Source organism: Psittacula echo (genome assembly GCF_963264785.1).
Source record: "Psittacula echo genome assembly, chromosome: 11".
Taxonomy (NCBI): domain Eukaryota; kingdom Metazoa; phylum Chordata; class Aves; order Psittaciformes; family Psittacidae; genus Psittacula; species Psittacula echo.
Genome location: NC_137746.1, coordinates 10,972,363 through 10,986,970, shown reverse-complemented (window position 1 = coordinate 10,986,970; position 14,608 = coordinate 10,972,363). Strand labels below are relative to the sequence as shown.

Here is a 14,608-nt window from a genome sequence, read left to right as displayed (position 1 = left end):
TTTAAACATTACACTATTCTTCCATTCAAAAATGAATGCTAGAGTAAGATTGAAGAGAGATGCAAGTCTGTCAGCTATTGTTGACTTCTTACCAGAAAAATAAGAGGGTCTGGAGGAAGCAAATGCTTTTTAGTATCTCTAAGGATGTACATGGAATACAGAGTGCTAAATGGAAACCCTTGTGTTTGTCCTGGTGCTCTCCCATCCTTGCAGACTAGCCAGGAGCGCCCGATAAGCAGCAGTTTTGCTCCACAGGCTTTGATATCGCAGCAGCTGTGGTGTCTCATTCTTGGAAGAGATACTTCAGCCTGATAACATGAGTGTAAGTGACAGACTGCATCTCTTCTTGCTTTCCTGCCCTGATGGCAGCTGGGGTACTTCTGCTTTCTTGGAACAGCAGGGGCTCTTCATGGACAGCATAAGAGGGGATGGCTTTCTAGCATCATACGTGGTGGGGTCTTTAATTGACTTCAGTCCTGTGTAGTTTACCTGTCTTTCAGGAGCATTCTGCACACAGCACCCAGTTTCTATGACCATGGAGGTGCTGCTTATTTTCAGCTGCAAACACACTTGAATTTAGTTCAACTGTTGAAGGACACTTTGCGTCCTCTGGTGACATTTAAACTGTGTATTCAAGGTTTTCCAGGGTGAGAACTGTTTCCGTGGGTTGTTGCTGCTCTCTCCCTGTACTGTCCTTGCAGGTCCAATTTCAGCAATTGCTTCTCCCACTGCCAGGAGGGGGCTGAAGGAAGTGGAGTTTTAACTCTTGTGAAGACAAAGTCTTCCTGGTGTGCACTGAAGCTTGCTCCCTTCTTTTTCATTAGAAGTTGAAATAACCCCTTACACAAATGGAAGAGAAGGATTTAACACAGTCGTAGCAAGGCTATAATTTAAAATGAGCAGGTAGTTGTAATCCACTAACATTATGTGATTATCTTTAGTGCTGCCTGTTACACAAAACCAGCTGTAGTTAAAATGAAACAAATGCTTTCGCATTTATTGTGAATGAGGTAACCAGTTTTTAAAGCTTGATGGATTCCTGAGTTATTCTTTAGAGAGTTCTCTCTCTGACAGTTCCAGCCTTTATGCATCTTACTTGTCTTTCTGCATATACTTACTCTGAGTTAAATCTTTTAATTAAAAAACTGTCAATTAAACTGTTAATTAAAAAAGGAGATGATGAAAAAAAATCTTCAGCCTCTTGAAACTCTTGTATTAACAGAGTGTCTCATTTATTGAGCAGGGAGTATTGCTGGCAGCATAGAGCAGAGATCCAGATGCAGTGCGGTCTCACTGCACCCTGGTGTTGAGATACCGGGTGTCTCACTGTACCGCTGCTTTGGCTGTGGCCTTTGGCAGATGTCTGTGTTGGGTGCGAGTCTCCCAGCCAGGCACACACAGCACAGCTGGAGGGATGAGGAGTTACCAAGGAGCTTGGGCAGAACTTGTGGTATGCTCAGGGGTGAAGGTGAAATAAGCAAGCAGGAGGAGGTAGCGCCTCGGTTTTTCAAAGAGGTCAAATCAACTTGGAGTGCAGAGGAAGGGAGTCAGTGCCTTGAAGAGGATGGAAAAAGATCAGGATTGCCCAAAAGTGAACTTTAGCTCAGGAGATCCTAAACAGAATAACCAAGGGGCACTTCAGTAAATTTGTGCTATTGCCTTGTTTTAATTTCCCTTCCTCTTTCTCTCCTCAACAGTTGCTCTTGGTCGTAATCAGCCCTTGAAAAAAGAGAAACCAAAATGGAAAAGTGATTACCCCATGACGGACGGGCAGTTGCGCAGCAAGAGAGACGAGTTCTGGGACACGGCACCAGCTTTCGAAGGTCGCAAGGAGATTTGGGATGCCCTCAAGGCTGCTGCACATGCTTTCGAGAGCAATGATCACGAACTGGCACAAGCAATCATTGATGGTGCAAACATAACACTACCACATGGTAGGTTCATCGATGATGGATGTGGCCTGTGAGAAGTGTAACAGTAGGTTAAGGCAAATGTGGTTTTAACCTGAATATCATTGAGACATGTATGCAGTCAAGTAACGAACTTGTTCCTGACATGTTTAAAAGACGTTCTGTATATTCTGACTGGGGTCTCCTGGGTAGCAAAAAAAGGATGATTCGGAAGATATGTACCTTGCTTTCTGGGGTAACCAGTTTTCATGAGATAGACTACTCACATTGCGTATTTGTTTCTTTTTTTATTGGTGGTGTTTAGGACATCACTTTCCTGAAGAAGTCATAGTTGATGATGTGTTTATCTTGAAAGGGGTGGATCTAGGAATCTGTGTATCTTTTCCAGTACTAAAGTGTGAAGCATTGCTGGCAGTTGTGGCTAAACATGTTCCTTTCCGCACTCCTGTTAAGCAGTAAGGATCTCTGAAATGTCACTGAGACGTGGAAACTTCCAGTGCTGCAACACAACCTGGCTTTTCCATAATTCATGGGCAACCTATTGTGATCCTCCAGATCATTGTTTGTTTTCAAAGAGGCTTGTGTTTTACTGGTTTGACTGATAATGAGGGAGTTTTTGTCAAGGGCAGTTGTTTCTGTAGTAGCTGTAGATCTAAAGGGGAGTTTGTCAATTATTTTCAGAACTTGCCATGTCAAGGAGATCTCAGATCTGTTCTTTGACAGACCTGTTGGAGGTCTGTACCCATTCTAGGCCAAGTCCATTGGAGCAAATAAAATAATGTCCCTGCTATAAGTTAGTGTGGTTATGGAATTGGGCAAGACCCTGGTAATGAGCTGTTTTGATGGCATTATGTGTGCGGTGTAGATGTTGCACAAGTGTACATATGAACAGCGCTTCTAAGGAGAACGTTAAACTTACAGCATCAAGTCATTCAGAGAAGCTGACGTGTCCGATCTCTGCTTCTGCTCGTTGGATTGGCATAACAACTGGTAATTGTGGAGGAGGATTTTGTTCAAGTGGGAAAGTTAAAGCAATTCAAGCCTGGAAGTTTGTCTGCCCCAGTCTCTTTGGGTTCTGAGATGAAGTCATTTGTGTGTCAGTGTTCCTCGTAAGAAGGGAGGATGTAGGACAGCACTCCCAAATTGTGAAAATAATGTTCCTTAGTTTCTTGAATAACTGCTTATTTGTAAGTGTGTTTCAGACTTTCAGTCCCAGCAGTTTCTGGCTTCAAGCAAAAATCTGAAACTGGGCAGAGAACTCGCATTTCTTCTCTTTGGTCAGCCTGAGGAATGTAGGATGGATGCCGTGCCCTGGAAATTAGCCTTTTAATGTAATCGAATGTAATACTTAAGGGGAAAGAAGTATGTGGACTCTTAAATTTGTTTTTTCAGCAGGCAATTTGCTTGAGGTCCTGCCTGCTGCTGGCAGACTGCAGCCTTCTTTCTAAGGCCCACATGCAGAATATTGAGAATATTTCAGAAGTGAGTGAGGAATCAAACTTGTATCAGAGGCTCTGTTGGCCAAGCCACGCCTGGCCTGAGGCAGGATTCCAAATACAGAGAATATTTGGAGTATTTATCCAGAATCTCAAGTTTAGTGGTGATTATTGTACCCACAAAATTGCATTACTTGCCTTTTCTGCAAATTTCCACTGGTGACACTTGTCTTGTGCATCAGATGCTTGCATAGTTTCCTATGTAATGTGACCTTCCCACTGTGGAGAAGGCTACTTCTTTTAGAAATTCAAGTATTTCTTAGCCATCAAGATTATGAATCAAAGCCTTCCATTATGGGCTTCAGTAATGCCTGTTCTCAGCAAACTGAGCTTCTCTCCAGGCAGGTAGAACAAACTGTACTTGTTCTGTGTGACACCAAAAACCTGTGTGGTTTTGATTACGAAAAACTCACTTTGTGGAAAATCTAAAAAGAAGGGAAAATAGCTGTTAAGAAATGCAGCTGCTGCAAATGCAACAACTATGCAGTCCTGTGCTTACCTGGCTTACACTTCTGTCTAGATTGACCCATGTAACTGCTGAGCAACGCTGTACTCCACATGGGGTGATTGTTCCTCCCACCCTGCCCTTGGCTTTACATGGGGACCTGGAGCATGGCAGGGGACCTGTGTTACCTCTGAAATTCATCTTTTGTACCTGTTTTGTCTGTAGCTGTTAACCTGGCAGCAACTACACATCCAGGTCAGGCTCTGTCTTCTGTAGCAAAGTTAGGATGAGAATAAAAATGCTTGCAGAGGCTCCTGAAATAGCACCGAAATGTCTACGAGCGCTTTTGTCTTCTGCTTCACCAGAAACCATGGCAGAAACTGCTTGGAAGTGCTGGAGTCCCTCTGTGGAGTTTAGGCTTTGGTTCAGCAAGTGGGAGGAAAAGGGAAAATCTGCTGCTCAGGTTGTGCATGAAAATACTCTATTTCCCCAAAGAAAGCAATCAGTTAAGAAGATGGCATGGAGAAGTTAAGTTAATAGCGTTTTTTTTCTAAGTAAATAATCTGGCAGTGTAGCTGTAGCATTTTTGTATGTGAAAACTTGTACTTATGATGGGACAGACAAGGAGTGGAATCTTCCTTTGATTTCTTAGCCCACCAAAGAATCGTGATTCCTAAGGAAAACCAACATCAACTAGGATAAATTCCTTTAACTCTACTGAAAAAATGGAAAATTTTAAACTAATTTTTTCCTCTCCCAAAGGAAGAGATCTTCTGCAAAATGATGCAATAGTATGAGAGTATGGCACTTCTTCTCATTTATTTTCTTCGTGCAGAACTGAGGCTTAAACAACCCAAAGCAAACCCATACATCTCCATTTTAACTGTCCGTGTGTGCTAAGCACATTTGTATGCGTTCAAGCCTTGTATTACTTACAAAATTAAACCATGCGGGAAGCGGAGGAGTGGGAAGAGGCGATGAGGGGAATGAGTAAGGATCGACAGAGGTTTGCAGATACAGATTCTGGCCTAGCTGATGCTGCAAAAATAAAATTGCCTTTTTATTCCAGAAACCTATATGAAAGGGAGGAAAAAACATCTCTTAACACAGTGTTCAGCCAGGTCTCTCACTTAACCGATGTGAAGAAGGCTCTAACCAATGTAATTTTTCTAATGGATGCCTTTTGCTGTCTTCTGCGGTTAAAAATAGCGCATAAGAAGCATTAAATAAATAAATAAGCTTGTGGGATGAGCTTAGCACTTCTCATCTATCTTGGGTGCCTCCGTGGGATGTGTTTTAAAAATAGAAATAACGTTATCGCCAATTTATACTTTTTTCTCCTGATGTCTTAAAGTAGCACATCCTCAATACTTTATTAATGAGTCCATTTAAATTTAATGAAGAGCAGTTTTACATACTTATTAGCTATTGAAAAGGAAATGTTGGAGTGTGTAGTATTTTATTAGGGTCTGCACCAAATGTTAGTATTGAGCTGAACTTGCCCTGCAAGTAGTTAGTATTAATTGGGATCTGTCTGGGGCTAATGGGAGTTTTTAAATTTCAGGATGGACATTTAATTTTCCTGTAGCAGAGTTACCAGTATATTGGATTTAACTCCTTTAATGCCATTTGAATGATAAAAGGTCCTCTCTGTTAAGCAGTGGCTTTGTGCTGGAGAGCAATCAACTTCTCTGTGCCTTAAAATACAGCTCCTGTAGCTCGCAGCATGCTTTTTCAGTGAGTAGTCTTGCAGAGCTGGCTCTTTGTATGCAAGCAGAACTGTCACATATAATACTTGAGATCATGAAAAGCAGGGCTGTATTTAACTTAAATGCTGGAGAAAAGTAGGTGAAATTACTGAAATGTTCTTTTCTGTGAATAGAGCATTTTCTTCCCCTTTGGGTGAAATATTCAACAGAAAACCATAAAAAAATAACCCCAAACCAAAGCCAACAGCAGTGGTATAGAGGAAAAGCATGCTTCACCTCTGCTGTTTATCCCACTCCAGTCCAAACACAACTCCCCAATTCCAGCAATACTCCTTTTTCCCTTTTGAGCTGTAGCTTTATATCATGCTGTCAGATTTGTTGCCTTCAGGCCTGATGTTTCCCTGCACTAAAGAGCAGTTTTACAGGCTGTGCCTGCAGTCGTGCATCGCTCTGCAGTGACTCCCCTTTGTGTGCGCTGGGGTTTGGGAGACTGCTGCTGTCTGAAAGGACACGTTACATCACATCATGTACCTGCCATCCTATAGTGCTCAGCTGCATCGCAGTACAGCACTGGGGTTCAACAGGCTGTCAGGATGCATGTGTTCCTTACTGGTCAGGTTTGGGGTTAGGTTTTTTTGTTTTGTTTAGTTTCATTTTAGTACTTAGTATTATGTGAGCATTTTCAGTTGTACTCAGTAAAGAAAGTCACCCTTTGCTATGCTGAAAAGTCCATTTTTCTCTGTAAATGAAGGATTTCATGTGGTTGCTCAAGACCTTGGGAATGCAAGGTAACAAGGAGAGAAGGTGATAGCTAAAGCTGATGGAACAGTAGGATTATGGTGAACAGGACAGCAGCCCATAGCACGGGTGTGTTTGGCAAGTTGTCAGTGTTGCTTTTAGCACTGATTGCATTCATTGTTCGAGGAGTCCCAAGGAGGTGTATATACTACTTAAGTAAATCACTATAAGCATTGGAAAAGTTCTACTCCCTGCTGCAGCTGGTATTTCACCTTCTCTTGTTGGTCTCAAGAAGAATTATTGAAGTTTTTTGAGAAACAAAAGGAGTGCCTGTGCCCAGAGGTGTTTGATAGGCACACGGGTTATTGATGGTAGGCATCAGTGTGCTGCTTTGCTGCCTAGTGCTGACAGACTGTTCATGTTACCTTTATTATAATAGTGGTTTATTAACTTTGTTCAGTGGATGCTATTACCTTGTTTCCATCCTTACTGAGATTGTTCTAATATTCATGGAAAATTCAAACTGACAGGTTTTGCCTTGCTCTAACTTCTTTTCTACAGTAGTTTTATGAAAAGCTTAAATACCAAGATCGTGCTGGTGCACAAAATACAAGATTTGCCTAAAACATTTGTCCTCAGTGTCTGGGACTGGATGGTCAATCCAGTCTGTATTGGTGGTGGAGGCAAACTGTAAGCAAAATACCATTTTCTTCTTCCATGCAGGGCTGAGGAACACAATAGTAATGGGAAAGCTGAGCAGTATACACCATCAATGTAGGATAGTCATCCCAACCAGCCTCATCCTTATATATATGGGGAAGGTAGAGGGTGTACAGATCCTCCTTTGCGCAAGAAAATCACCTGAGGTTGGGTATGACTTGGAGTGAGGGGTGGGAGGAGTGGTCATGGTAGTTTATTTTTGGAGGAAAGGGAACAAAAGATGAAAATAGCATTTAATGCTTCTGTTGAAAAGGAACCAGGCGGCTCTCTGTCCTGGAGAGGGAAAGTTAGCACCAGAAGTGCCAGTAGTCGTTTTAAGGCTGTATCAGCCATTAATGGCTATGCCACTTTGTATTAATTTAATAAAAGGTATTATATGTCACAGGCATATACACTGGTTTGTATTAAAGCCAGGTCCTGTATCAGAAGAGAGGTTCTTTATATCATCCAGGAGTGAAATCGCAGTTTTTCTAAATCAAGTTGAAGCGTGGTCTCTAATTCAAATGATTAGAGATTTTATTCTGTTGCAGACTTTGTGCATCACCTTTTAGAAAATACACCTGCTGTGGCATTTTTACCTGTTAAATGGGGATATCTGCCAAACCCCGCTCCTTTGTGAACGTTAAGGCTTCTCATGTTGCATGCTTGATCTTTATTAACATCCAGGAAGTGCTGTATGGAAGTGCCAATGATGGGATGCTACTGTAAATGAGCTTTCTGCAGTGGGTCCTGTGTAGCCATCTCATACACTGATTTTCCAGGCTCTCAAAACAGTAATTGCTAAAAGTGAGCTGCCAGACGTAGATGGGGAAGGAAGCAGTGTGAGGTAGTCAGCAGGCTCTCAGGAGTTAGTCTTTAAATTTGTACAATAATTTGCATGTATCTATGACAAAATTGTATGGTAGACATTTAACACTAAGCATTTCATATATGTATCTTGTAAAATAAGTAGCTCCAGAAGTGAACCTCTCTGATTTTTGCATTGCCTTTTGTGGTGGCTGTACTGGACTTCACTGTTGTATTGATGAATCTGTGGTTGAGAGAATCTGGGCAGTAAATTTTGCCATGGCATCTTTAGCATTTAAATTGAATCTGCTTCTGTAAACTGCTGCCTGTTAAGACACAAGATCCTTGTGGGTTTTTTTATCCCACCCCTTCCTGCAAGCTACTGTACCATTACGTAGCCTTTGCTAGGGGTTGAGGCTGTAGGAATTGCTTTCTCAGTAGCTCATTTGTCTGAAGAGGCTTTTTAATTAGTATTGACAAAATATTTTTTCTATAATGTATTACATTGTCCACGCACGTGTGAAACCTTGTTGAACAATGTGCTTTTGTACGTGGATTACAGAATGCTCAGTCAGGTTTCTCTAATGTCTCTCTAAAACACCAGCATTTTGGGGACTGTGGCTGTCTAATTGTAGATTCCAGCAGTTAAAAAAGCTTTGGGAGGTCTGATTATCAAAGTGTGTCTGTCAATATGATCAGCAGTAGTACTGAGATGAGCATGCAGGCTGTAAAAGTTAAGGAAATTCTCGAATCTGCAGTGAGTATTATAAAACTTAGCGTTGCCACTACTAGGTTTATTCTTTCTGGTTTTGGTTGAGGGCTGTTCTGCTTGGTTGGGTTTTTTTCTTGTACTGAACTGCTCAGCAGAGAGAAGCTCTTAGTCTGAGGGGAGCATTTTCTCTTTACTTAAGCAAAAAAATAATACCAGAAGTAAGGGATTAAACCCCAGAAATTTCTGGTGTCTTGCAAGAAATCAGCCTTGCAGCTGCTTGCGCTGAGGACACAAGTGTGCATTAGGAGGGTGCTTGTATTTTGTTTTTACTTCTACAGATTAATATCTATTTTTTAAAAGGTGTTGACACCAAGTTCCCTCCCTAGGCTTATCTTTGCTGAAATGGTTAGTGAATCTCTTGAGTCCAGCTTTTAACAGATTACACCCAGACTGTTTTGATATTCTCTTGCCTCCATGTGTGCACAGCACTGATAGATGCTCTGGACAAGGGCTGCGGTCCCAGTTTCAGTGGTGCCTCTCTCTAGTTTTGGCCACTCCAGTTGTTGCAGTCTCACCATCACGTTGCTCTGAAGCATGGACATGACATGAGGATGTGACAAGCGTTAAAAGAAATACTACTATCCAGCTGCTGGATGGGTACTGCTCTGGGCTCTTGCAAAGCCATGGGGGAGATAACTCATCGTCATACTCCATTTTACGGAGCAGCTTCATATGTGCTCCTTCTGCCATCCCTGTCCTCAGAAAGAACCTCCTGCTGCTGAGAAGTCTCTGAAATGCTCTGGTTGTTTCACTTCTGCTCAGACACAGTAATTCCTTTTTCATGAGAAGACTTCATCTGAATTGGGGATCTTCAGTCAGTGGCCTCCAGGCTGTATGCTCCCTGTGCAGACACTGAATTCAGCCTGCTTCCCAGTGGCTACTCAGATACAAGCCAGCAGTGTGGCATCTCCTCCTGCTCTGCCACCTCTTGCCTCTGGTTCTCTGCATTTTCTCTGTCCACGATTGAGCTGCCATGCCTGGAGGGATGGCTTATTGCTCTTGAGAAATGCCTTTTTCCAGGGAGGCACTTGAGCACGCAGTCCTGTGGAAGGGTGGATGCAGTGCTGCCCTGCTGCATGAGCAAAGTCCTTATACAGGTCCCTTTGCTCCATAGTTGTCACAGTTGAAGACTGGCCAGGTACTAGCAGGTTGTCTGGTAAAAGCAGGAGAATTGTTTATTTTTTGCCTTTGATCCCTGTGAAATTTAAAAAGGCAAAAATCAATTTATAACACCAATTGCTTCAATTTCTGTTGTCCTTTGGAAAAGAAATGGAGGATTCAGATTGTAGACACAAACTGCAAAATGTTTAAACCTTCTCTAAAGCCTTGTTTCTCATTCTCTTTTACCACTGTTGTCATTTGGTTTAACAGTGCTGTCAAGTCTCTAAAGCCTCACCACATGACTGTTGCACAGTTGGCAGCTTTAGCTGCATTTTTCTTTTTAAACTGGAACTTCAAAGAGGAGATACTCAATTTATAAATATGAGTGAGAAAACAGCTCTTCCTGGCTGAAAATACAGCACATTATTTCAGTTCCTGGGTGTTTAAAAGCAATCAGTTTGTTTACCGTCACACTGACAAAGGGCAAGTTTGCAGCATTAATTTATCGACTATAGTGCAGTAGAAATACCTTCGTTCATAATAAGTGCTTTGGAGCTGGGAGTTGAAAGCTTTGGAGGAACCTTTGGTTTGGATTTTATATTTGAGTTGTGAACGCTCTTGAGTACTCTCCATATTTCCCCTTTGAAAGCTTTCTAGGGAGAGAGGCAGGGAGTTAATGTGAATAACCTCATCCTGCATTGATGGAGTCACACAAGCAGTTGTTTTTCCTCTTCAGCCCTGTTTTGTCCTATCTTTGCTCCAGTTTTTACTCTAAAAGGCCCCATGGAAAGCTGAGTGTTACTGTGAAGATGCCTATAAAAGCACAACGTAAACTGAGAAGGAGAAACCCTTCTTTTTATGTGAAGCAGTATAAAAGTTTTCCTAAATAGCAAAGCCAGCTGTTGCTGGTTTCTTTCATTTGATATAATTCCTTGGATTGTTTTTGCTTGAGTCAGAGGAGGGATGCAAGGGAGCAGGAAGGCAACATTGTACGACAGGATGGGGCTCCTGCTTTGCGAAGTCCCCTCTGTAGAGCTGTTAGTATTTGAAGGGGAGCGTATACACAGCATAGAAGAAAGCAGAATGTTTATTCTTACTTTGGTAAAGTGGAGCTGGCTTCTCAATACTGAACAGGGCTGTGGACCCTGAATGCTTTAAGCAGCAGAGCAAAATGCCTGCTTCCCTTTACACAACCTCATTATTCCCCTTCCACATCTCTTCATGGGGCTGCAGGATGTTGAGCAGGGTCAGTGAACATCTCTAGGTTTAAAATCTCCTTTGCCACAACATGGAGTTGCTTTTGACATTTATCAGTTCCCCTATCCAGTTGTACAGCTGCGAGCATCTACTGCAGGACAGCTCAGTGGGTATCACAGCAGCAGGAGTTGGGAACTGGGCAACTGCTAGTATGGTTGTGCTGCTCAGAAAACACCTGTGTGCCCACAGACTCAGAAATGGTGGGAAGGAACCATTTCTGAAGGGCCTTTACTTTCACAACCGGTGGCTTGCATGCATTTTAGAAAGAGAAGGGTAAACCATTGATTTTGAAATGCAGTGCACTGCAGAGGAGCCCTCATCTACCATGTACTAAAGTGATCCTTAACAGCACCATTAAATGAATTATTAATTTCCATTCTGTGGGTTGGGTGTGCCTCCAGGTTTCTGAAGGGCATTGGGGTGTAGCCCCTGTGTCCTGGGAGGACTGTGCTCCACTGGGGTGTGGTTAGAAGTGAGAGGAAGAGATGCTTTGAGTATTATATATTGCTAGGTTGTCACCATGCAGCTTGTGGCTGAAATAAAGCCATGTGGTTTGTATGGTATTTTTCATTAGAGAAATGCTTCTTGTAAAAGTGAGCTGTTCAGGAGATCCCCTGACTGAAAATTAGAGAAGTGCCAATAAATTCCTTTTTAATTGGAGAATTCCATGCAAGAAAGCTACATCTGCAGCTCCTACCAGGAGGTTCTCCATAGGGTTGGTGTTCCTCATGTTCTCAAGGAAGCAAATAACAGTCAGATTAACGTTTGGCCAGTATTCATGTTCTTTCCACATTGCAACCGCTGTGCATAGCATGTGGTGGAAAGCTGAGCATAAAGGTCTGTGAGCAAAGAATGAGGGGGAATGACAATAGCTAATCAATGAGGCAGTTGGAGATAATCCTTGGAATTAGGCTAGCGTATCACTGCTGGAGGTGCTTTTATTCTAATGGTGCACCCTTTCCTGTTATCTCAATTTTGTTTTCTGTTCTCTTGGAAATTCCAAATTGTTATGTGGGATCTCCTGCTCTTTCCTCCCATTTGCTTAAGGATAACATGCTTGGGCCGGTACCCAGACATAGAGGAATAAGTATATGTAGTCACAATGGAAAAAGCACCTAGTGCCGCTTTAAAGCAGATTGCTACTGTGGAAGATGAAGAGACCCATTCAAATGGGGAATTGCTTTAATTTACTTACCTTATAGCCTTCGTTAGTGCTTGCAGCACTGGGATGCATGTAAGTCCAAAGCTGCTGGCTCATGTGTGTTCCATAGGAATATTACAAGCTCTCTCTGCCATCCTGAATGCAATGCATTGGTGCTGCTAGTGAAGGACACATTCTGCTGTTGTGCTTCACTGGCTTTCTCTTAACCTTGAAACAGGGTCTGTTTACTCAGCAGCCTCTTCAAGTCCGGAGCTACAATTAAGGTGATGCTTTCTGTCATTTCTGCTGTGATTAATATTTTTAAAATAGATGCACAACATCCTTTCTGAGGGATGCTGGATTTCCATATTTTCTTCAAATGGAGCATTGAATCAAATCACCAGGATGTAAAGCAGTTGTGGCTGCCTAAAATATTTGTTTATCTAAGTGCAGGTTAGAAACTATCAACCCTTCAAATAAAAACCCACTTATGGCTACATCCTACAGTTGTTTTCCTTAAATATTTTTAACTTCTGCTCTTGTTTTTCAAAAGGTATTTTGGGGAGTTTCGTCAACATAGTTGCTTGGACTCTTCTCAAGTCTCTTCCCCTGGTAGCATATGCCTGTCTGCTTCCTGTCTTTGGTTTCAATGTGCCTTTTTGGGTGCAGTGAAGATGACTGTATAACACTGTTTTCAGACCTGCATTTTGGTTTTTTAACCATTAATGTGTGACCAGGAAAGTGCAGCTAACTCTTTTAAGGAAGACCAACAACTACAAAAACCCCCACAAGACTGACTCTACGTGATGGCCATTAAATGCACAAAATAAACCTGGACTCATGACAAGAGAATGTTTAAAATTCTTCATATAAGAAGATGCAGACTGCTTGTTGATCTCTGTGTTGCAGATCTTCCAGACAGTAGCACATCTGTTTTGAATGAATAATATTCTTCTGGTATCTGATAGTGGTCAGGACATGATATCTAGTTTATTAAATACTTTTCAGGAGTGGATATTTATTCCATCATTGGCCACTTACAGCATTGAAGCTGGATATCTGCTTCATCTCCCTTGCTGTCTTCTAGTAAAATGAGAAAAAGAAATATGAAGTGTTTAAAATATTCCTCATTGAAAATTTCAGTCTAAGCCAGTGCGGGCCCCCTAGATGCTGCCTTCTGTGTGAAAAGGTGATCTTCAGAGGTGGTATTGCTTGGTACTGTAATTGACGAGAGTGTTTTGCCCTAAAATTGGTGCTTCTGAAGGAGCTGGTGTCCTTCAAAGTACCTCAGTTTGGTAAATGGGGAGCTCAGCCTTGTCAGATATCTCGCTTGCTCCTTGCCCATGGATGCATCCTGGTCAAAGTGCTATCTCAAGCCAAATTTCTATCCGTATCCACTTCAAGCTCAGATTAAGTCTCAAATATTTTGCTGCCCAGAGAGGGCATTGTGGTGTGCAGGGGGATTGTTTGAATGTTGAGTGCACTGGCAGTGGTCATGCAGCATCCCCATGTAGTCAGGGCTTCTTAGCATGGTCAGGCTGTGCCTTCTTCACCTGTGAAGCAAAAGGACATGCTTTTTCTTTAGGTGGCTACAAGATGTGATCCAAGGTAGAACAAGCAGTTAAAGACAAGTGAATTGTGCTTAATGAGATTAGTCTCAAGCAAAGGTGAAGTTATGTTTGCCTTTTGTCTTATTTGGAAAGGAGTGCAGCAGGCTCTGGTGTATTTGCTGGATAATGTAGGGGTCCACAGTGTTGATCACTAGTGTCCTGCTGATCTTAGCTAAGGGAAAATCCTCTTAAAGTAAAATACAAATAGCAAAGCAGTTACTTGTTTTCCAGACATAACTGGATATAGCAAAGTAGTTTGTCATATGGAGAAAGTAAGAGTGAATGGTTGTTTTGCATATGGTTATTACGTAAAAGGAGTTCTTTTTCTCTTCAGGCTGGAAGCAACGCTCACAAAGCATGTTTCTTTTCATAGGATGATGGAGTCTTTGTAAATACAGAGGTCTAGTTTAGGATTAACAGAACTTCTGCAGTCCAAATGTCAGCTTCTCCTATTTTGTGAAAGAATAAAGCATTTGTACCTTGAGGACCAGTATGCTATGTTTTCTGGTGGCCTTTCTGCAACATCCTGGTCAAACATTCATGGCTTATGCATCAGAAGAAGCCTTTACAAGTCTGTTTTAGGTGAGCAGAGGGAAAGCTTCGTGAACCTCCAAAGAAAGCAAAAACTTGTAAATGAAAAAGGAATCTAGAGAAACTCTTTTACCAACCAGATCTTTTATTTTTATCTGAGAAGCCTGTCTAGACAAGCATCTATTTTAATGAGATGCAAAGCAGAATAGTACATGAATACTTCATTAGTAAAACAACTTGTCATCTTTGAACCCTGATGTAATGTTTCTTGGAAGCTGTTACCTTCTTGCAATGTTAGATCCAAGTTTTACAGAGCAATATAGAAGTGGCAGTACATATGGTATTGCTAACATGACAACTACCAAGCGTTAATACATAATTTACTTTATCAA

At 41.9% G+C, this 14,608-nt stretch overlaps 1 protein-coding gene across 1 annotated transcript in view; it reads left to right on the top strand.

Moving 5' to 3' along the window:
- Nucleotides 1-14,608, top strand: part of UBTD2 (ubiquitin domain containing 2) — a gene marked incomplete at its 5' end in the record, with an annotated part of 57,450 nt that overhangs the window by 29,001 nt on the left and 13,841 nt on the right. Inside the window, one exon of the mRNA XM_080627375.1 lies at nt 1,698-1,934. Within this exon, the coding sequence (XP_080483501.1) occupies nt 1,698-1,934 (237 nt within the window). The remainder of the gene's footprint in view (nt 1-1,697; nt 1,935-14,608) is intronic.